General features: G+C 51.6%; 1 protein-coding gene across 3 annotated transcripts; it reads left to right on the plus strand.

Moving 5' to 3' along the window:
* Nucleotides 1-396: 396 nt before the first annotated feature.
* Nucleotides 397-9,298, plus strand: COPZ2 (COPI coat complex subunit zeta 2). 3 transcript variants are annotated; one of them, XR_012492126.1, is made up of 10 exons: nt 397-555; nt 1,329-1,403; nt 2,968-3,049; nt 3,568-3,659; nt 4,107-4,162; nt 4,861-4,938; nt 6,270-6,321; nt 6,934-6,972; nt 7,631-7,750; nt 8,959-9,298. XR_012492126.1 is itself a non-coding variant. In XM_074319889.1 (9 exons), the coding sequence occupies exons 1-9, from the start codon at nt 445-447 to the stop codon at nt 9,004-9,006; spliced, it is 633 nt and encodes a 210-aa protein (XP_074175990.1). In that variant the 5' UTR covers nt 397-444; the 3' UTR covers nt 9,007-9,298. The 3 variants fall into 3 exon arrangements, 2 of the variants coding, with proteins under 2 accessions (XP_074175990.1, XP_074175989.1); XM_074319889.1 differs by lacking the exon at nt 7,631-7,750; XM_074319888.1 differs by lacking the exons at nt 6,934-6,972; nt 7,631-7,750; nt 8,959-9,298 and adding an exon at nt 6,530-6,661.
* Nucleotides 9,299-22,379: the final 13,081 nt, after the last annotated feature.

Here is a 22,379-nt window from a genome sequence, read left to right on the forward strand (position 1 = left end):
TATATTTGTCCCCATGGTACCCACTAGAAGTTAGAGACGAAACCAAACTTTGCCTGTGTTTTCTGCGAGCCCCAGGACAGCCTGCAGACACCGGTGCAAACCAAATCCACAGTCCAGAAAGGAGGCAGAAGGGGACAGAGGGGCTGGTCCCGGGACGAACTGAGGGTGCAGAGAGCTCTGGGCTTTAAGGAAGGGAAAGGAGCTGATTAGGAGAGGAGAAAAGAGAGGTGAGGAAGGACAGCTGGAGTGTGGGGCGCACGCAGGGCAGAGAGGACGGGAAGCGAAAATAGGGAGGGCGCAAAGAAGGAAAGGGCCCGGGAAAAGGAAAGGCACAGAGCCGGGAAGGAGGGGAGGGCGGTGGCCTCTTGGGGGGCGGCCGGGCGGGCCAGGCAGGCGCGGAGGCGGGGCGGCGGGCGGCGCTGTCAGCGCGAGGCGGCGAGCGGAATGCAGCGGCCGGAGGCCTGGCCACGTCCGCACCTGGGGGTGGGGGCCGCGGCCGTCCAGGCCGGGGGTCCGGCACCGTCCGCCGGAGCCGGAGAGCCCACGGGGCCGCGGGTACGGAGCAGACGAGCGGGCGCCAGGGTCCGGGACGGCGGGAACAGGGCCGGGGTGGGGGTGGGGGCAGCTAACTCACAACTCGCACGCCGGGCGCCGGGAACTTGGTGCCACCACCAAGCCTCCCAGGGAGGGTGTCGGGCCAGGGCCGGCGAGAAAAAGTTCCTCCCGGTGCGAACTCGCCAGGCCTGTCCTGAGTCCGTGTGGCGCTGAAGTTCTGGATCAGTTTGGAGCAGCAATGGGGACAGCTTGGGGGTGGGGGTGGATTGAGAGTCTGCTGGGAGGAGTAAGGAGTGGTGGGGCTGCCCTGGGCTCGAACTCCCAGGGGCGGTAGGGGCTGCCATGCGTGCTTCCGGAGCCCACCCGGGTCAGGGGGCGGGGGGCGCGCTCAGAGCGTGGGTCCAGTCTCGACCCGGGGTCAGCTGGAAGGAGGAGGCGCACCGCTGTCCCCCCGGCCCAGGTTCTGTGATACACTCCGACTCGGGCTCTGGAGCAGTCAGTGCATGACAGAACTTGGGCCCGGACGGACCTTCTGCACCCAGTGGGCACTGTTCCCACCCAGGGCCTGCAGTGGAACATCTGCCTGGGAGTGGAGCAGGCGCCGGAGTTGACCCTTGTGGCTCAGGGTTGGGCCCGAACCAGCTATGGACTTTTGGGGCTGAGGTCGCTGGAGCCTGAGCATGGACTCCTGGGCCGAAGGTCCCATAAAGCCAATGACAGGGCATCTGCCTCGAGTCAGGGGCCAATGGAGCTCCCCCCTTCTCCCGTGTCAGTTACAGGAACCTTCCCTCTACACCATCAAGGCTGTTTTCATCCTAGATAATGATGGACACCGCCTGCTGGCCAAGGTAACCTCCCACGCTCACCAAAGAGCCCCTGAAAATTGTGCTACAGCCCCAAGAATAGAAGTTCCCAACCAGTTGACTCTTGTCGCAGGAGAGACCCCACTGTGGACTGTTAGGAGTCAGAGCAGCTCAGCGTAGACCCTCCAAAGATCATTCTGTCCATCCTCCTGCCTTGTGACACTGCTGGCTCCTGAAGAGGGGGGCATAGCTCCCTTGTATGTTTCCCTGGTTCTACTCATGTCCCTGAAATGTCTTCTCATCAACCTTTCCACTGTCCAGCCAGACCCTGGGCATGGAAGGGACCTCCTGAGGAGTCAGTGGAGTGTTGAACCTGGGACCCAGGAGTCCTAGTCCCCAAATTCTAAACAAGCAATACCCACTTTTCTTACACAGCTTAGTAAATGCTAAGGATTTAGTCTGAGGAGTCTAAGAATTTAGAACCAGATAATTTTAGAGACAATGTAATCCGACTTTTTCCCAAATGAAGCAAATGCAGTCTAGAGAAGATAAATGAGTTGCCGGAAGTCACAAGTGTTAATATCAGAACAGAGATCTGAACTCAGGTATTTTGACTTGGAGCTCGGGAGGGTGGTTTTCACTCCACAGATTATTCAGTTATCTGGTATCTATCCCAGAGAACACGGCCTGGACAAACCAAACTAGGGTAATCTAAAAATAAATGCCGATGGTCAACACCGTTATCTATAGAAGGGCTATAGCATCTAAATTAGCTATGAAATACCTGATAGATTTGTTTCTTTGGGGCTGAAACATTTTCTCTTCATGCCTTCAGTGGCCAGCAGGGAGACTCCTAATTTGCCTGCAGAAGGAGTACTAACTGGCAAAATACATATCCAGAAAATTGAAAACTGAGTTCATGATGCCTTGCTCCAGCAGATAGTCAGAGGTGGATCAGCCATGCCAAAGATTTTAGGACCTCCTCCCAGCAGGACACATCCATGTTCAGATTAAGAAAGTGAGAGAAGCTCACCAAAACCCAAACAAAACAACATTGATTTAATTGTGCAATGTATGCCACGAACTTTTCCTTAGATATTTAATCTCCACTATAACCCTGTCTGAAGTCACACCATCCTTGGTGTTGAATCCCAGCTCTGCCCCTACTACTCTGAGATGTTGGGCAAGTTACCTGACGTCTTCACGCCTCAGCTTCCCCATCTGTGTAGTGGGCATAATAAAGTAGCTGTTATGATTGTTACTGTGACGAAGGACCCCTGGCTGTGCCCTCTTTCCTGTAGACTCAGGTTTGTGTAGAAACACTGTGACCTAGTGTGACCCCAATCCTTAGCACACCGCGTATCTGCTGAGTGGACAAAAGCCTCCAAGAAATCAGGAGAGAACTCCAAAATCAGGGCTCAAAATTCCTCTACTTGTATTACTTTCTTTGCTTATAATTTGTGTTTATGGGGAAACAGCAGTCAGGCATAGAGGACAATAAAGATGAGATGGGGCACTTGACCAGCACCCACCATTCCCTGCCACCCATCCATGGAGGAGCCAGGCTCTGTGCAATGGCTATCACCCCTTCTCCTTCCCTTTCTCATAGTATTATGATGACACATTCCCCTCCATGAAGGAGCAGATGGCCTTTGAGAAAAATGTCTTCAATAAGACCAGCCGGACTGACAGTAAGTGTCCTTCTCTTCCTCGCCCAGAACTCAGATGTACACTGTCGTCTTCTCCATCTGGACACATCTGCCCCTGTAGGCCCTACACACCCACAGGCCATTCCCTTCAGAGGTTCTTTTTCTTTCCTTCCCAGCTGTTCTCTCCCTGTGGGGAACCTTCACTTCCCACCTTTCTCAAACTCCCCACCCCCAGGACACCTAGTCCTCTCTCAGGGGAAGAAGCCAACTGGATTGTGGGTCTCCCACCAGCCTGGAGCTGATCCAAGGAATGGCGCATGGTGGGAAGGAGTGGAAGGTCGACTTTGCACTGGGTTTGTTGACTCCTCAGAAGGAGGCAGCAGCTAGAAATAGAGGGTGGAGGGAAGGACACAGAGTAGCCTATGTAGTGTCCCTAGTGCTAGTCTTTCCAAGGATTCCTTGGAAAGGGAAGAAGGAAATAGGGGGAGAGGTGCAGAGATGGAGACAGCGAGGAGGGGCCAGGCAGCGTGGCCAGAACTGAAAGTCCCCTCCAATTCTAGGTGAGATCGCATTTTTCGGGGGCATGACCATCGTCTACAAGAGCAGCATTGACCTCTTCCTGTATGTGGTTGGCTCATCCCACGAGAATGAGGTGAATTCAGTAGGTTGGGGTAACAAGGAGGGTCTGTCCGTGGCGGAATGGCTTGGAGTCTGGGCTAGAAGTTGGGTTCTAAAGGCTTACCATTGGCACCCCTCCTTTTAGGCTCTGGGGGTTGGGGAGCAGCCAGAGTGATTTTTTTTTTCTGGTACAAGGCATACCCAGGATGCCCCTTAGGTTCCTTGGGAACCAGAAATGAAGCCTGTGAAGCTTCTGCAGAAGCTTTTGTTTCTTTCTTAAACATCACTCAGTGTCGCACCGTGGTGTGCTCCGAACCCGTACCCGGGAAGGTGCCCTCCAAGTTCAAGCTGCACTCAGTTTCTAGCCCCGTCCTCTCTGGAAAGGAGCAACTGCCCATGTAAGTGGGCTCTGAGGTCTCTTTTCCGCCTTCTCACCCTCAAGCTCTCTCGTTTTCCTCCTCCCTTATCTCCCCATCCTCAGCTGATGCTCATGTCTGTTCTCACCTGCCTGTTTGAGTCCCTGGTCCACGTGTTAAGGTGAGTGAGGACGTCTGCCCTTCAAGGCCCCCAGCCCCTAGGCCTTTATACATCACAGAGGCAGGGCCCTTCCTCCCTGCTTTTCTCCTGAAGTCCCCACGAGGTTTAGGCTAGAGTTGGAGCATCCCCCTTGAAGGCCGCTGCTTTTTACCGGACTGCCTGGTGTCACCCAGAGCATTGCCATGCAAGGGTGTGGCCAGAAAAGGAGCTCTAGAGAAGCTAAGTAATTTGCCTGAGGGTACAGGCTGTTTGTATCAGCACAGAGACTCAAAGTCAGGCTTTTGGACGTGAAGCTCAGGGTGGTTTTCACTGCACCTCCATTCAGTTAGCTGGTATCTATCCCAGTGAACGTGACCTGGGGAAACGAAACTAGGATTATCCAAAAATACATGTCTCCAGTCAACACAGTTGACCGTAGTAGAGCTGTAGTTATCTAATCTAGCTACGAAATGCATTAGGGGTGCTATGGGGGGCACAGTGTCCATGCCCCAAGCGTGGGAGGTTGGGCAAGGTGGGCTCACGGAAGCTGGCCTGCTGCTCAGGAATCCCTTGCACAAGCACTGCCCTCATTGACACTGTCCTTCCCGGGGCTTGTTCGGGTGTGGTGGGGAATGTGTGGAGGGGGGGTCGGTGTCACCTAGACAGGGGCCCAGCTCCTCCTGGCCACGGGGAGGCTCAAGAGCTGCGTCTGCCTCCAGGAAGAATGTGGAGAAACGCTGGTTGCTGGAGAACATGGACGGAGCCTTCTTGGTGCTGGACGAGATTGTGGATGGCGGGTGAGGAAGGGGTAGAGAGAAGAGGGGCTGGTCAGGGACACTCAGTAGGAGGTGCCTTTGAGGGTCATCAGCTCTGGGTTACACCCAGCACATTGTTGGCTCTCTAGCCAACGTCTTCCTCCCTTCCTCCAGCCTATTCCCTGTGATCTCATCCCCCCACCCCACTCGTGAGGATGGAGATTCATTTCAATGTTAGCCAAAGTCAAGCAAACAAGAAAGGAATCTGATGTCCAGCTATGGCTAACTGTTGCACAGGCAGCATTTGGGGGAAACAGTTTGTTTTCCAGGGCCCAGGAGAAGCAGGCAGCACAGATGCTTGCCCCTGCATGGAAGGACTTTGTTCAGGCAGAGCCCTGCTGTTTTCACACCTCCCACTCTTACAGCTTCATTCCAACCTCGGCTAGATATGTAAACTGGGCCGGGTACTTACTCTCCTGAGCCTCACTTCCCCACCTTTCAAAGGGGATGATAAGGGAACTACCACATAGGGTGTGGGGATTAAATACGGTGATGCCGGTCAAGCTTTATAAGCTTCTGGGTCTGTGACCTCAGAAGGCCCATTCTGTGCCCCTTGAGTAGCTCAGTTTCTCTCCAACGAAAATCAAGGAAGTGTCAGTCGAGTCAAGACCTGAATTGGAGCTTTGGCCTGAGATGCTTCTGTCTTTACGGGTGAAAGAACCTCTGGTGAGGGAGCATAGGGCTGGGGTGCCCCTGTAATGGGGCCTGGAAAGGGCTCTCAAGAAGTACTTGTTTACTCCCCTGGGACTAGGACTGCAATAAAACTAGGCTTCTGCCCTGGAGGAGACTCACTGAGTAAGGAGTACTCAGTCTCCATTGTCTCTATCCCAGCCACACTGAGGCCCTCACCCCTGCACCCCTGCTCACACCCACAAATGGCTCCAGAGCACGCCCAGTGAGTGCATTAGGAAAGAGTGCCCACTAGCTGAGAAAAGACTCGATATTTGGGTCTATCCAAAGGGAAGATAGGTTCCATTGCTTTCGTATACAGCATGACCCCATGGCATATAACAAAAGTGAAAGAAGATAGGGATCCCCCGGGAGGCGCCCTTCCTTCACCACATCTGAATCCGGTCCTAAACCTCGAAGGTGAAGTGAACTTTCAAGAGCTCTGAGTTTTTGAGTCCCTGACCCAGTGTGTGACCAGCAGGTCTGAAGTGTAGGAGAGTGAGAGGCGAGGGCTCCCCGTGGTGAGGGAGACGTGTGACTTGAGTATCCGTGGGAAGGTCGCAGGAGGGGGTGTGCTGCAGGATTTGGTGAGGGAGGGGAGAATCATGTCGCCGATGTTCCTCCTGGTTTCTCTCGCCTTGTAGCGTGATTCTGGAGAGCGACCCCCAGCAAGTCATCCAGAAAGTGAATTTTAGGGTGAGTCTTCCTGCGTGCCCCCTCACTCGCATCTCCTCCAGGCTGCCCTTCCCATCCTCCCTGCACCTGGGGCTGCCAGGGCTCAGATGGTGGGAACCCAGTCTCCTGTAGCAGAAGCAACTACTGGGACAATGCACTTGTGGGGGGAGCGGCAGTTTGGGGGCAGTGTCAGTTAGTAAAAGCCATCTCCTGTCCTCTCCCCCTATAGAATCACCAAGCATCTCAGCCTCCTCCCTCGTGGGAAGTACAAACTGGGGAAATAAAGAAACTCTCAAAGAGACACGAGGTGGCTGCCTTGGCCTTGAGGTTGGGGAGTGGGATCTAGTCTAGATAGAACCCCCGCTGCCCGGATTGGTCTCCCTTGCCCTTTTCTCCCATATTTATTCCCTTCATTCCTTTATGCTCCTTGTACCATAGACGGGCCCCAGAGGTCCTGGCTTTCAAGTGACAGGCTGTAGTCCTTCCACTAAACAGTGATACAGGTGCAGTCCACGATCCCCTAACCACCGCATCACCCATCACCTCAGCACCTCCCCCAAGCCCCTTCACCTGTCTTTTCATCCAGTACCCTCACCCTGGTCTGACCACCCTCTTGATACTGCTTCCCCACAGGCAGATGACAGCAGCTTGACTGAACAGAGTGTGGCCCAGGTAGGTCCCCTGCATTGGCTGGATATGGGCTAGAGGAAGAAGTAAAGCAGAGCCTCCCAGGGGGACCCAGAGGGGCTATCAAGGCTGAAAAGTCAGGGTGTGGGAGGGATGAGGCAGCAACAGGCCAGCTCTTGCAGAGATTCATGGGAGGCTTTCAGAGTCTCCAAGGGGCGGCCAAGCTGGGGATTAATAAGTGATGCACGCCTTATCGGCAGCCCTCCTCATCTCCTGGCTTGGTGTGGCTTGTATTGAAACCCTAGGGTGAGCTGCCCACCCTGGAAATGTCTGAGTTACTTGTCCCCCAAAGCAATCCATGGACTCAGGCCCCAGATGCTCCTCCCCAGCACAGAAAGGATGTGAAATAGGGGTTTTCCTCCAAACCCTCATCCCTCATGGTTAGGGTCAACACTAGAAAGGTAAAGGGACACTTAAATCTGTAGTAGGATCTAACTTTCTCCACTTCCCACTTTGCTACCTTGCCCCTGAGTGACCTGGCTGTGGAAAAGTCCACCCCCGCCAGTCCCCTGCATGGTCCTATCGGGGGGTGCATGTGGGGCAAGGGAGAGGTCTGTGGGTCTGTGGCCTGACTGGTTTCCCAGCTGCACAAACTTCCTGCTTGTCAGGCTGACTGCTTGACCTCTGTTCTATCTGCCCACAGGTCTCTCTGCTCAGACTAATCCTGCTTTTATGGAGCTTCCTGCCCTGGCACTAACTAACTACCTCCTGCTGTGGTGGCCCAGGCCGAGATGGGTGTGTAACATCCCGTGTGGAGCCCCAGGTGTGGTGCCCACTTTCCTGTCACTGCCCTTGGTGCTCACCCTGCCTCTTCCTCCTCCTGGTTTCCTAGGCCTCCAAATACCCTACTGAGAGAAATGAGGCTGCATGGCAGTTTTCACATGCAAAAGAGGTTAGCGAGCGAGGAGCAGAGCAGATAAAAACAGGTGCTGTGAGTACATCCCAGGATGTACTCGTATGTTCCACCTTACCACCTAGAATCTGGGTGACCTAGGGCAAGTTACTCAACCTCCCTGGGCCTTGGGAAATCATAGGACACTCCTCATGGAGTTATTATGAGAATTAGATGAGCTAATGCACGGAAAGCTCTTAGCATAGCTCCTATTTTTCCAAAGGGGGAAAGAATGAAGACATAATACTTTTAATGGAATTCTTGAGTAAAAATCAAGGAAGTTGCCGGTAGTGAATGGAAGATGAAATGAGGAGAAAGTTAAATTCTGGCTAGGAGAAGCAGGAGAACCCCAGGGTCAGCCTGTCCCTGAGAGAGGAGGGAGACTGTTCAGGAGGAAGGGACAAACAGTTTAGGATGGACCTTTTTAAAAAGGGAATGAAGCTTGGTGGCTGGAGGGACAATATGAGGGACCTACCTGGAGTCGCCACCAAGTTGGCATTGTGTTTGCAGTTGTATGGACTCGTGTAAGCGTCGGACTGAGGCTGTTTCCTCAGCAGGACATGAAACTGAACAATTTGAATGCATGTGTCCCGTAGCAGTGTCTGGTGACCCACCATTTGCCAGCTATGCCACATCAGCAGTGGGTTGGGGTGGGGTGTGGAGGACACACTGCCAGCCAAGGCCAGACTAGAGTTTTGCTGAGATGTCTGAGCTCAGGAAGTGTCAGGCCTGGGCTCAGTCTCTGCCTGGACGTGGCACAGTGGGCGGGAGCTCGCATGGCATGGCATGGGAAATATGGGGCCTGCCGCCACACCCACCGCTGCAGATGCAGAAACCAGAGGGCTGGGCAGCCTTGGGCCTGGGCTGGGAGCTGGCTGCAGCCAGTTTGGACTGCTCTTTCCGTCTGGATGGCCTGTCCCCACTTAAGCCAGGCAGAGATGAGTTGCTGCCACCTAGTGAAGGGGAGTTGCAGGGACCCATAGAGAAGGTGGGCTTAGACCTCCCTCTCACTGCAGTGTTGATTAAGGCACTTGACATTTCCGCCAATTCTTTCTCTTAACTCCCCCCCACCCCCCCAGGTTCTTCAGTCTGCCAAGGAACAAATTAAATGGTCGTTACTGAAATGAAGGCTGTGCATTTGAGGCTCCCTGCCCCCAGATCATTTCCCCAATCCTGGCAAAAAAGCCACAAAGACCCCAGGGGACAGGAGAGACACCTCTGTATCCCAGGCACTCCCAGAACTGACTCTTGAGGTCTCTGGCCAGGGACTCTGAGAAGCAAAGGTTTGGCTTCAGCACTGAGTCACCCCTCTCACTGCCCTGGCCGGCCCCTTGGACGGTGAGAACCAGTTGAGCTGCTTTAAGTCAGACCCTAGACATCCTGGCCCCAGAGCCCTAATAAACCTGCTTTTGTCTCCTACCAATGGTCTCCTCTCTTGGCCCGGGAAGTGTGTGTGTTCTGTTAAGGGCGCCTGCACTTTTTGTGGCTCATCTTCAGGATGCCCATTACCAGGGCATATTGTGGTTGGGGAGGCGTGGGTCAAGGGAAAGGGGGTGACTTAACATTGTGAGGGGGTGTGACAGGGATACCATGAGGCCCCATATGTGGCGGGGGAGACTTGGGTATGATTGTGTGACACGGTAAAAGTAATAATAGGAGAAATGGCACATTCAGGAAAAGGAGACAAAAGGTGGTACACACGTGGTGGCCCCACTGGGATTGAGTCACTTTTCTATTCCCAGCCTCCAGAAGGGAAGGGCGTAAGGCTTCCTCTGGACAAACTGAGGAACAACACGCCTGTTTTTCTTGGCATGCCCGGGACCGCAGAATTCCTATACTGGCATATACCCTGGGCACCAGAGCCATGCAAGCTTGCCATGGCTGGCCCAGGACGCTGGCGGTGAGCAAGCATCAGCCAGCCCCCCACCCTGCCTAAGTGTCCAGAGCACCCAGTGCGCTCCAGAGGGTGTGAAGAATCGCAGCTCCAGAGGGAGAGAAGAGGGGTGGAGAGGGACCCCAGGGGCAAACGGGAAGGACAGAGCAACTTTCTGGGAGACCCCTTTTCTCTCCCCGTCCCAGAACCCCACCCCCACCCCCGTTTCTCCTTTTTTTTCTGACGTGTACACTTTCTGCGTCCATGTACTTAAGTCCCCGAGAGCGTCTATAATGTTCAGTTCCCGGAGACTCGTTTTGCTTGATCCCGTGCTAACTGCAGCCTCCGGTCCACGCCCCGCCCCGACCTCGCCCCGGACCCGCCCCTCGCTGGCGCCTTGGCTAAGGGCAACCCCGCCTCAGGAGTGCATCCGCGATCCTATAGCGCCACCTGGAGGGAAAGGCGGGAAACGCTCTCTCAGGGTCCCTGTACTTTGACTAACTCCGCCTCCAGGGCGGGACCGATCCCGGCTCCTGCGAGACTTTCCAGGGTCTTCAAAGCCCGCTACAGGGCGTTGCCCGGGCAACCTGCACGCTTGGCCCGCATTGCGAATTCCGAGCCAACGTGGGCACAGGAATTTCCGCCGACGGCTACAGTAAGAAAGCGGCGAGTCCTGAATGTTAATTGAGGCTGTTCCTGCAGGTTTCCTGCGTCCTCCATTATAAAACTCTCTAAGATTGGATATTTATAATGGGCATGACTACTTCTGTAATTAGAGAAAACGATATAGTTATGTAAACAAATACATTATGTACACTGTACGTAACCTATAACAGTAAATAATTCCAAAAAGCAACTCTAAAAGTGAAAAAAGAGTGTGCAATTAAAATGCTGTAGAGTTCAGGGGCCAGTGTGGCGACGGGAAATGAGAAATTCTCCAGATATACTTTGGCAAATATGCGGCCTCATCCGGTGCCCAGCTCCGTTCACGCCTCTACAGGACCCTAAGGTTTGGAGGGGCAAAGTCGTTTCCTAGCAACTAAGTCACGCCTGCCCTGGCACTGCAATTCCGATTGTACAGGAACTGGAATGGGAAGGCCTGGCACTTCCACGAACTAGCTCAGCGAATCGTGTGGACTATGCGATGCTATCCCCATTTCACCGAGGGGCACACCGAGGCTCTGAAAGGTTAAAGTGTTTGGGCTTGGGAGGGGAACTGCTGGAGAGAAGAGATGTGGTTTTCCCGCAATCCCTGCGCTAGGGCCGTCCGAACCCCTACTCACACAGGGACTGTACTGGGTTAAGAATGAGCCGAAGGAGCATGGCAATACAAAGAGGCGACCTGAAAGGTGTCCTGGCCCACTGTGGCTAAAGGACTATGGGGCGGCGGTTGCAGTGAAGCAGCCGGCTCACTCCCGCAGTGGGGAGAGGGCAGCGCAGAGAGGGCTGCGCAGAACCGTAGGACCCGGGGGAGCTCCTTCCTCCGGAGCCCAAGTTTGCAGATCCGGCCGTCTGGGGACAGAGAGGGAGACCCCGCTGCGTCCCCTGTCCCGCCTCGGGCCCGCAGCCCCGTGGAGCCACTAGGACTGCGGGCCTGGCTGTCTGCCTAGAGCTCTGCCCGCTGGCACCGACTCTCCCCAGACGGCCTCATTAACGCTGCCACAGGAGCAAGCCAGTGGGCGCGGAGGAGAGCGAGGAGCACCGGGCGGGCGGGGTGCTGTCTGCCCAGGACCGGGTTTCGGGAAGGGCAGAGGGCGGTTTCAGGCGGGAGTGGCCGCCAGAGCCTGCCTTCCCCTCTGCTCTCACCGCCAGGGCCCCTCCCGGTCTTTCTGCATTCCCCTCCCCCTTGCCCTCGTGGGCGACCCAGAGGGTCTTGAGTATATGTGGGGAAGGGGGCTTACGGGCGCTCCCTTTCCTCCTACTGAATTGGCACCAGGGAACGTCCAAAACAGAGACTCCAGGGCCCTGCGTCCAGCCAGAGGGCACACACAGAAGCCCTGGCCCCAGTGCTCTGCTACAGGGGGGACGGTAGTAACACCTAGACTTGGCTGGGGCACAGAGGTGGTACTGCTAGGTCCTCAGACCCCCTTTATACCATCCTGAGTCGATCGGCCCCTCTCCGGTTCCGCGCGCCCCCAACTTTCTGGTCATTGGCTGGCAGGAAGGCAGAGCTGATCAGATTGGCTAGCATCCAGACAATGATGGATGGCCCCTCGATGACTGGATCGGGGCCCTTTGGGTGTCTTTTCTGGGAGGCACAGTTTGGCAAAGGCGGGGCCAGGCAGGCCTGGGAGTGGGGTGTGGATTGAGCTTGAGCCCTCCCCTAAGAGGCTCAAACTTTCTGTGACCTCAATCTCCCTTTGAAACTATAGAGAGAAAAATTCTTACCTCTGAATTCCCAGTAGATACCCTTTAGTTCCGGAGCATAATAATAGGCAAAGCAGTATGGGCACCGCCCGGCAGACCTCCTTTTCCCTCCAAATTGGGTCTTATTCATTTAATAATACTCGTGCATTCTGTTCATGTTATCATTCATTCATTCAGATATTTGAGTTTTGCCATGAGCCAGAAACTAGGGGAAAAAGGGAGGGAAACTGATTAGCAAGTAATTGGGCCCCGTGTGGTGGAAGTGGAGGGTTGGAAGGAGAGAAGGGATTTGAGAGACATTTCAAGGTAGAAATACCTTTGAAAATCAAATGGTGTTCTATATCTTGATCTGAGTGGTGGTAAAAATTCATAGCGCTTACACCTAAGGTGTGTGTCATTTCATGTAGGTAAATCATACACCATTAAAAAAGAAAATAATAATCAGTGGCTGCCAAATTTTACTCCATTGTCAACATTTCTATGGTTCTCATCTGTTTCCTACTCTCTTCCATCTAAAACTGGAAAATATCTTAGATGAGGATCCAAAGAAATGAAAGTGATTAAGAAACACATGTGGACTTGACACTGTACAGGTAGACCAGGGCCATCACTCAGAGTGGACTCTGCTAAGAAAAGCAGTATTGACAAAGAGTAGTAGTAGTCGTAGTAGTAAAATAAAGTTTCCTTTGGAATGAATTCTCTTAACAGACATTTACTAACTGGCTCTTCAGGGCCAGGCACCTTGCTAGGGGTTGGTGGGAGCTTCTAAGATGAATTGGAAGATAGCTCCTGACCCAAGAAGAGAACAAAGTCCTGTATGCAGAAATTATAATCATTGACCGAAGAAATGGTGTATTACGTAGTATTTCACAGAGAGAAGTCGGGGATAGAGACACTACAAAGGGAGCAAGAGTATAAGCAAAGCAAAGAGGCTGAGAATCTCTGTCTAAGGAATTGCAGGTAGGCAAATGTAGCTGGATGGAGGACGTGTGTCTCTGTGGGGAACCTGGGGTGGGTTGAGACACGAGGCTTTTCCCTAGACAGGTAGCAACGGGGTCAAGTGAGTGTTGAACACCATGCGGAGGAACTGCTATTATTACTGAGTTTACTGCTCTGTACACATTTGAAATACTATTGTCCTCAAAACAACCTAACAAAGTAGATGCTGTTGGCCCAGTTTTTACAATCGAGGACAAGAGAGTTTGGATAATATGCCTCAGAGCACAGAGGTGAGATTTAAACCCATGCTGGTCTCACTCCATTGCCCATAGCTCTCTGCTCCAACCACAGAGCTAAAGAGCTTGGCTTGTATTCTGAAGGTAATAGGGAGAGACTGAAGATTTTCAAGCAGATAAGTGATATCAACTCTGTGTTTTGAGCGAGGAACTCTGCCAGCAATGTGGAAGGTGGATTGAAGAGGGGGATAAGAATTTAGGGTCAGTGTATGACCCACAGAGGCAATGAGAGGTGACCCACAGCCACCTCTCATTCTTTATGTGAAACAGTGCTATCAAGATTATTGCTGACATTGTCACCAGCTTGCAAATATCAAGTTCACCTAGAATTTGAATTTAGATAATTGCAGGCAATCATTCCAAAAGAGGAGTTCCAAAGGGATCACTTTGTTAGGGACAATGATTTGGACATTTAGGTTCTGAAAACTATGTTAAAAATAATAAATCCACTTTATAGTTGACATATTTGATGCCTTCTTATCACCCTCACCTATCATCATTCTGAAACTAGACACAAACACACACACACACACACACACACACACACACACACACACGAGACCAAATGAAAGAAAAAGAAGTAGTGAGAGAGATCTGATTCCCTTTGACCAGATCCACACTTTCTCTTTATCCAGACACCTGGTTTTTAAGGCATTGAAGGTACGTAAGTATCTTATTCTCATGGCTGCCAAGGAATCTTCATCCAGGAAAACTTGAGGATAGGAAAAAACTCTGAAAATCATGGAGGCTATGCCCCTGCCTGCAGGCAACAGCTTCCTGGTGACTGACAGGGATTTCTGGTTAGGGATATAGAGAGTAGATATGTGGAGACAGGGGTTCACTGATGGAGTGATTGCAAGAGACTGGCCTCATCTGCTTCTGGATCTCACTGGGTTAGGGATCATCCCTACCACTCCAGAGGGTGTAGCCCTGTATTTGGAAAGCTGGAGGGCTCCTGGAATATTGTCTCCTAAGAGATGGCTGGGAAAGTCTAGAATTCAGAACTTGGTTATAGGGAAGCTGATAAGATTTTTTTAAAAAAAACAAAACTTCTGAGACCAAATAAAATATCTCAGCATTCTCTGCAAGGCAGTAGGAAGAATCAGCGCTAACAGTTCTGTCCAGAAGATGGCGCTGAAAGACAAGCCCCACTTCCATCCTTCTACGTCTGGCTATTGACAGGATGGGGCAGTGGATAGGCCTGCAGGAACCAGATCTAGGTGGCATCTCTACTATCTACTGGGTGGCAGTTATCCCACAGTGCTGAGCATTGGAGTCCATTCCTAGAGATCCCCTAGACAACACAGAAGAACCTTGGTGGGTGGGGGAGAGGTCCCGCGTGGGAAGGAGCGGGTGAGAGACTCTAGGAAACAGGGGCACTTACACTGAGAAAACGAGCCCTCTGATGAATATACTGTCAAGAAAGCCAGATATCCCTTCCAACACACAAGATCTGTCCCCACTCCCCAGGGTAGCTGGAGTTTGGGGAAGGCGGTCGAGGGGCTTGGGCTGAACAAGGTTTATACTCTAAGGCAGGAAAAGGAAGTTAGTTGGGTTCTGGGAGAACAAGCTACAGACTTTCAGATGAGTAAAGTGAAGCTCAAAGGATGACTTACCCTGTGTCACACTGCTAAACGTGACAGAGCTGGGACAGGAAGAAGTGTTTCCTGAAACCCTGCTCACCTTCTGGTGCCCCATTGCCCCATGCTTCTTGCAGAACATCAGAATCCAATATTTATAAATTCAGTTCCTACGACAAGGAGTGCTGTCCTGGGCAACTTTAAAAAGTAGTAGGGCTCTTGACTCAGAACCCCAAATTACATTTTTCTTTATATGTTTTCAATCAGATTTATTGCGGTATAATTCACATACGTTAAAATTCATCCACTTTATAAGTCTACATTTCATGAGTATGAACAACTGTATATAGGGGTGTTGGGTATAATTTCTAGGCATACCAATTCCAATAGTGTTTCTAAAATAATTAATAAATGAGTGCCATCAGCTGCATTTATTTTCAAACAAAGGGAGGAAGACCTATATGTACAAAATACAGTATAGCTTTTTGCACAGGTTTCTTTAAATAGGATTTGTGTAAATAACTCACATTTGTCAAGTTCTGTGAAAGAATTCTCTTTCCTCCACATATGTAATTGTATTTGCACTCCCTACTGCTGTGAGGTAGGCAGGTACTGTCATCCCTCCTTGACAGGTGGGGAAACTGAAGCAGTGAGTGGAAGCAATGGGGCTTCACCCTGAAGAAAGTCTCTCTTCTGTTAGGACACTGTCCTGGCCCCATTTGGCCTGCCTTTTCTATTTGTTCCCTGTAAGCCAGAAGAATGTTTGCTGGAGCCAGCAAGATGGCACATCATGACTGACAAAATGGCTGGGATTAGGCTAAGGGGTAGATGGCAGGTGTGTGAGTGGAGGAAGAAGATGTAGAATCAGACACACTTCCTCAGATTCCAGTAGAAACTTTGGGGGCAATATTGAAATGAATCAGCAAAGGTAACAATCCTGGAAAACATTGCAGAACACTGGGTACCCCCTCCTGCTCTCCTGCTTGTGTACAAGAATGAAACAAGTGTTTATAAAGGCCAAGGCCAGAAAAGCATGCCAGGATGCTCGTCCAGGCACAGAATTAGTTTCCAGGACTTCTGATTAATACTACTTCATCCTGAAAAACAGAAGGGGGAAAAAAGTGTGGGTCTCTGGTTCTGTACCCTTTTTGTTCTGGGGATGCATTTGGAGTCTTCTTTAAGTTCTATCTGGATAAATTGAGAGGAGCTAACGTGCAGCAGGTGGGAAAGAGATAAAGAGGGGCTGGAAAGGCATGGAGGGAATAGTAGGGGAGAGGCAGGGAGGTGGGTTTGACAGACAGCCCAGGCCTTGGGAAGGCTTTTGCTTGCCCCAGTGAGTGCATGCACGAGCACCTCCAAGATGGGGGCTTCCAGAGGATGCTCAACTTAAAGCTCAGACCCTGAGCAGAAGCAAGGAGTGGGGAAGTGGGGTGTCCCAAGGCAGATCTGTTCAAGGGACCTATTTGTAGACTCAGAGTCCCAGAGGCTGCAGTGTGCAAGCTGCTTAGGGATCGTGGTCAAAAAAGAAGTAGGGAGATTCCCTGATGACAATCTTTCTTCTCTTCGTCTTTCTGACTCACTTCTTCCTTCCACTTTCCTTAAACCAGCTGAATCCCTTGGTAGCTAGGATCAACATAAGCTAGAGGCTGATCCGTGTACAAGGGAAATAGGGGAGCCTGGAAACAGCAGAACCTGGGAGAGGTATCTGTGTACAGGGCAAATGAGGGGAGCCTGAAAACAGCTGAATCTGGGGAGATGGAACTGCCTAGTGAGAGAACAAGGGGGTTCTGGAAACTGCCGAACCCAGGGAAGCCAATTTGTGTACCAGGGCAACATAGGGGAACCTGGAAACAGCAGGAACTGGGGAGACAGTTCGTGTACAGGGGGGGCAGAGAGAGCAAGAAGCCTGAAAACAGATGAAGCTAGGGAGGTAGATTCGTGTGCAGGGGGAGAAAGGGGAGACTGGAAACCGCACAATCTGGGGAGATGTGGCAGTGTACAGCAGAAGCTAGGGCAGCCTGAAAACAGGGGCTCTCAGGGGATGGATCTGTGTGGGATTGCAGTGGGGGCATGGGAGGGTGAGGGTGGGGGGACTGGGGAATCTGATGAGGCAGGCGAGGGCAGGGAGAGAGGCAAGCATAGGAGTGGAGTCAAAGGGGGCAGTTGTGTGGAACGGGTGCGCAATGGAACCCCCTTCCTAGTAGGTTTGAGTTAGACTCTTTCAAAGCCCCTTCTTCCAAACAAGGCAGGGTAAGGGAACAGATCTCAAATGGGGACCAAAGATTTCCCATGGCAAGACGAGAAGGTTCTTTGTTGGCAGTTGCTGCCCTGGTCCTAAAATGAGCAAAGCCTGGAATTCCCTAGGGGAGCTGAGGACTTGGAGGGGGAATGAGGAGGTTGAAAGAGCTGCGCTCTGCGCCCCTTCTGACCTCTCCCCCCAGCAGTTCACTTCTGAGTGACAGACAGACAAAGACAGAGCTGCAGACAATCGACTGAAGAAGGCCCCACAAAAGCTCTCTCCCCACCCACCACCCCCAGAGAGGCCCTGGGCTGGCCAGGGCCAAGGGGAACTGTCACTCCAGTGGAGATGCCTTCAGGTGACAGGCCTTCAGGAGACAGGATGATGATGGGCTTGGAAAGGCCTGAGATTTTTGGGATTCTGCCTGTGCCTCTTGGAAACCAGAATTTCCCAGCCAGTTAGTGGCCTCTGAGAGAGGAAAGGGAAGGGCACCAGTGCCACCACAGCAGAAAGAAAAGCCTGGTTCCACTATGTACTAGCTGTGGGATCTTGGGCCAGTTCTGGTCCCTCTCGGGGTCTGTTTTCTCATCCATAATAACAAGGATTGGTTTCGATCTTAAAAGGCCCTTGCAGCTCAAACATGAGGATTCTTAGTAGATGCGGGAGAGAGCTCTGAGTAACATTTCTTTTCATTCCCTGATACTGCTCAGGGCTTTGCAGGCAAACAGTGGGCGGAGGCTGGCGTTGTGGATGCTGTGGGAGTGTTTATGCAAGCTTTTCCTGGCGCTGAGGAGAACTTTTCCACTTCTCATCACTCCGAGGGGGGTCCCTCCCTGTAAACAAAATTGCTTTTTGCTCCAACCACCTTGGACTTCCTGGCTTGTGATTTAGCCTGGAATATGGAATCTGTATGAGGCTCATCTCCCAGCCACTCATGTTTTGAGCTGCTTCCCTGCTGCCCACCCCCACACCCCACCACGCAGCCCCTTGTCCTCTTTTGCCTGTGGCCTCTATTATTACCTTGTTTCTCCTGGAGCCAAGGATGGTTGGAAAGGCGGCTATGTTTGGGATCTTGCAAGGGAGCCTCAAAGTCTCAGGGAAAGGACCCTCCCCCCACTCCAACAGAAAGGTCTTCAGGTAGCCCAAGGCTCTGAGGCCTACCACCCCTTGCCCAATACCAAGCCTGGGCAAGGGACACAGTGCATCCCTTGCTAGGCTGCCAGCTGGAGTGCATCTGAGACCACCTAGAAACAAACCACCCTCAGCCTGGGAGCAGCGTGGAAAGCATACTGAGTATGTGATGGGAAGGAGCAAAGTAATCGTGGGCCTAACTCAGGCCAGACGTGCATCATTTGAGTACCAGACCTGTGCCTCTCCACTCCTATCCTTAGTCTGAGAACCACTGGGTTTAGCATCAGGGACATAGCTTGGACTGATGCTCTGATGGCTCCAGAAACCCTCCTCACCTCCATCTGTGCAGAAGGAATCATTCCTGGCACTTTCAGAATCAGAATGAGAGTCCTGCCCAGATGGAGGGGGAACTAGGGTTACCTGCCTTACCTCTCAGGGACCTGCCTCAACATAACCAGGAAAGAGGAGGAGGAGGAGTCCTTAGAAGACAGTACTGGGAGCAGAACCCCCGGGTCAACTGCCACCAAAGATGGCCTCGGGTGCACAGAACCTCTTCCCAACTTCCTAAACACGGGAGTACAGGGCATCTTTCCCCCTCCTCTTGCCTGGCACCATCAGGGATGCACCAACAGTTCTTAATGAGTCCCAAGGATGTGGGAGCCTGAGGGGTAGTGGGCTGGGCAGAGGAGGGTGGGCTCCGCGGGCCGCAGGGAGGGAGGGGGGGAATCTGATTAGAATCCGGGCCGTATGGCGAACGCTGCGGAGATGGAGGTAATCACTGAGCGGGCGAGACAGCGTGCTCCGCGACAGCAGGCGGCCCGGCCGTCGCCATGGCGACCGCGGCCTCCGGGGCGCGCGGCTCCGCGCTGCTCCGCGTCCACGGCGGAACATCTGCTTTGCACCAGGCTGCTGGGAGCCGGGGGGTGCGGGCGCGGCTGCACCCCCCACTCCGCAAAAAAGAAACAAATTAGGCCAACTGTCCAATGAGGGGCCGCAAATGTATTTATTAATGCGAGAGAAAGGTTGTTCCGGAGCGCAGTTTGATTAATGTTTGAGTCTTCAGCTTGTCAGTCTGGTTTTGTCTCCCGCAAAAGGGGGAAGGGAGAGGTGGGGTGGGGGACTGGAAGGGGAGTGGGGAGGAGAGAGACAACAAAGCGGGAGTGGGATGTTAATAGCCAAATAGGCTCTTTTTCATGTTTCCCTCAGCCTGCCACCCTTGATGGATGGCTCAGACAGAGACCGGAGCGCATCAGGGAGACGCGAGCCCCTCCGGAGGGCTGGGGGAGTGGGGGAGAGGGGGGCCGTTGGAGCCTGGCTGGGGTCTGTAGGGAGGGAACTCCCGAGGGCTCCAAGGAAAGGAATGGCCCCAGGAAACGAGCAACTCTTGGGGAAACCGAAGGAAAATTGCACAAACTGTTTACCTGTCTCCCCTGTTTGCAACCTCTGGGCCCCAGAGACAGCACCAGAGGGCGGAGAGTAGGGGTATATATCCCCTCTGGGTTACAAGGAGAGCCGCCAAGCTTTCACCGGTAGGGTTAGGGAGGGGAGAGAGGAGGTGGGCAAAAGTCTGGCTTCGAATTCTGCCCCCTTTCTCCGCTGTTCTCTTTATTTTGTTCTCACCCTCTCACTACCGTATTTCCCATCTTCGCCTTTGGCTCCCTCTGTCTTCCCTCCTTTCTCTTTGTCTCTTCTTCCATTGTTTCTTTCCTGCATCTTCCCTTCCTGTCTCGGTGACATCAGCGGCTGTGATAGAGTCTGCTTTGCTGTGGACGCAAACTGAACACATACAATGCTTCCTTCTGCTTTCTCTGCCTCTTCTTTTCTGGAGTCCTGGGGGTTCTCAGAGCCTCATTGGGAGCCCAAGCTTGACCTGAATTACAGGAAAACACAACCCTACTCCTCTTCTGACCTCTCAACCAAATCCTCCTCAGGCTTTGGAATGTGGGGTGGAAGTTGAAAATTACAGATTTCTGGAGGACCTGGGATTCAGAAACCCAGGAAAGGGTCTGTAAATGTAGACTGCTGTGAACTTAGAGGCTTCCTGTTTTCTACCCCCCGCCAAAACACAAAATAAAGAGAAGAAAGTAGCCCTTTGAAGCCCAGGCTAAATTCTAATGTGACTTTGCAGCTCATTTTATCTTCTCGGACAAGAAAAGCTTGAATGTATATTTCCAAAGAGATTTGCAAGAGTGAAGTTATTAAACATTAAAAGAGTTGCTGAAGCTGATTAGAGTCTCACTTTCTTTGGAAGATTTTTATTCGTTATCATCAGCATCACAATTATTATTTGAAGTCTGGCGGGGGTTGGGGGGAATTATATTCTTTGTGGCGGTAGCACAGTGGTTAAGATCAGAGGCTCTACAATCAGACTATCTGGGTTGAATACTGGTTTTTCTGCTTACTAGCTGGATGACAATGGGCAATTTACTTAGCTTCTCTGAGTCTCAGTTTTCTCATCAGTAAAATGGGATTATAATTGTCCCTAGATCACTGGGCTGTGAAAGTGATACATGGCATAATCCACATACAGTGTATCGCACTGTGTCTGATGGTTATTATGTGCTCAGTACATGTTGGCTGTTAGTATTATTTGGTTATAGACCCTTTTCAAACAAATTCCATGATCACCAGCACTGAATATGCATTGTGCTCCAACTATATAAATGTCATTACATTAAATATAAGATGGGAAGAGATAAAAACATGTCTGCTCTTGAAGAGTTTACCGTCTTTCTTATGAGAAAGATTTGATGCACTAAAATTACAAATCATCTAAAGAGTCATGTGCCAAGTCCCACATAAGTGGTATATATGCCAAACACAAACCCTCAGCTCAGAGGGAATGGTTTCAGGACTTGGAACTATGGGTCCCCCCAAAAGGTGCCATGAAGACAAGGTCTCTAAGGAAGTGAGGGATGGAGTGGAGTAGAATAGGAAGGGGAATGGACGGCAAGAATAAAGACCAAGAAGATGGCTTGCTCATGGATGAAGGAGTTTGGTTGGATCTAAAATGGAAACTTGAAGAGAAGTTTGGAACACAGACACATAGGGAGATATACACACACTCACATGCACACACACACACACTTTTTAAGGGAAGATTAATCTAGTGGTAGAATGAATTGATAGGAGAAAGAATGGAGGCCAGGGAACAAACAAAGTAGGACCTGGACCAGAATGAAGAGGAAAGAATAAATGTGAGAAACGTAAAAAAGTTTGGGAGCAGGAAAAGAAGAACGGTTAAGCACTGAGCTCCGAGGCTTTGAGCCTGGGTGCTGGGGAGGAAATCTACAGAAACATTGTTTGATCATCATTAACTTGAGTTCTGGTTGGAGCCCAATTTGCCTTGTTTAGCGGGTGACTGTGCAGCCTGCTGCCATGTACTTGTTCATGGGCTTTCATATTTACTGGCTGTCCATTATGGACTGAGTATGGTGGGAAGCCAACATTATCCATCCTCCATCAGTGAGACATGTGTTCTGAGTGGTTGGGACTTGATTACCCTGTGCATTTTCATTTGGCCACCAACCTCCCTCATGACTGATCTTAGAGGTGAAGGGTTCATCCAATGGCAAGTATAAATAGCCCTTTTGGGGGGCTAAACCTGGGGTTCAGCTCTAGCAGTCCAATACGTTAACAAATGAGCCAAGAAGAATGCGCCTATCACACAGGCCTTGATCTCAGGGAGCTAAGCTTGAAGATGGTGTGCAGTTTGACTATCAAGTAATGAGGCCAATTTATAAACAAATGCCCGGGGAGTCATTCTTCTCTTTGAGGTTCTTCCTTCCAAAGTTATCTCACCAGGCGGCTGCACTTCTTCTAAATGCTTCTATTGCTTAAAACATTTGCAAAGTCTTCATGGGAATTACCTTCAGAGTCTATGGCACATTTGTTTTGCTGGCCTCAGAGGTACCAGATCTTCATTCTTAGAAGGTGGGATGGTTAGACTTTTCTTAATTTGGCATTTTTCAAAAAAGTTTCCAAACTGCTTTTAGCAAACTGTTGAAATAAAACATGACCTCCCACTGAAGAGCATGACAGCTGAATGCCATGCAGGATCTTGGACTGGCTCCTG

Source organism: Rhinolophus sinicus, linkage group LG15, assembly GCF_036562045.2.
Source record: "Rhinolophus sinicus isolate RSC01 linkage group LG15, ASM3656204v1, whole genome shotgun sequence".
NCBI classification, from domain to species: domain Eukaryota; kingdom Metazoa; phylum Chordata; class Mammalia; order Chiroptera; family Rhinolophidae; genus Rhinolophus; species Rhinolophus sinicus.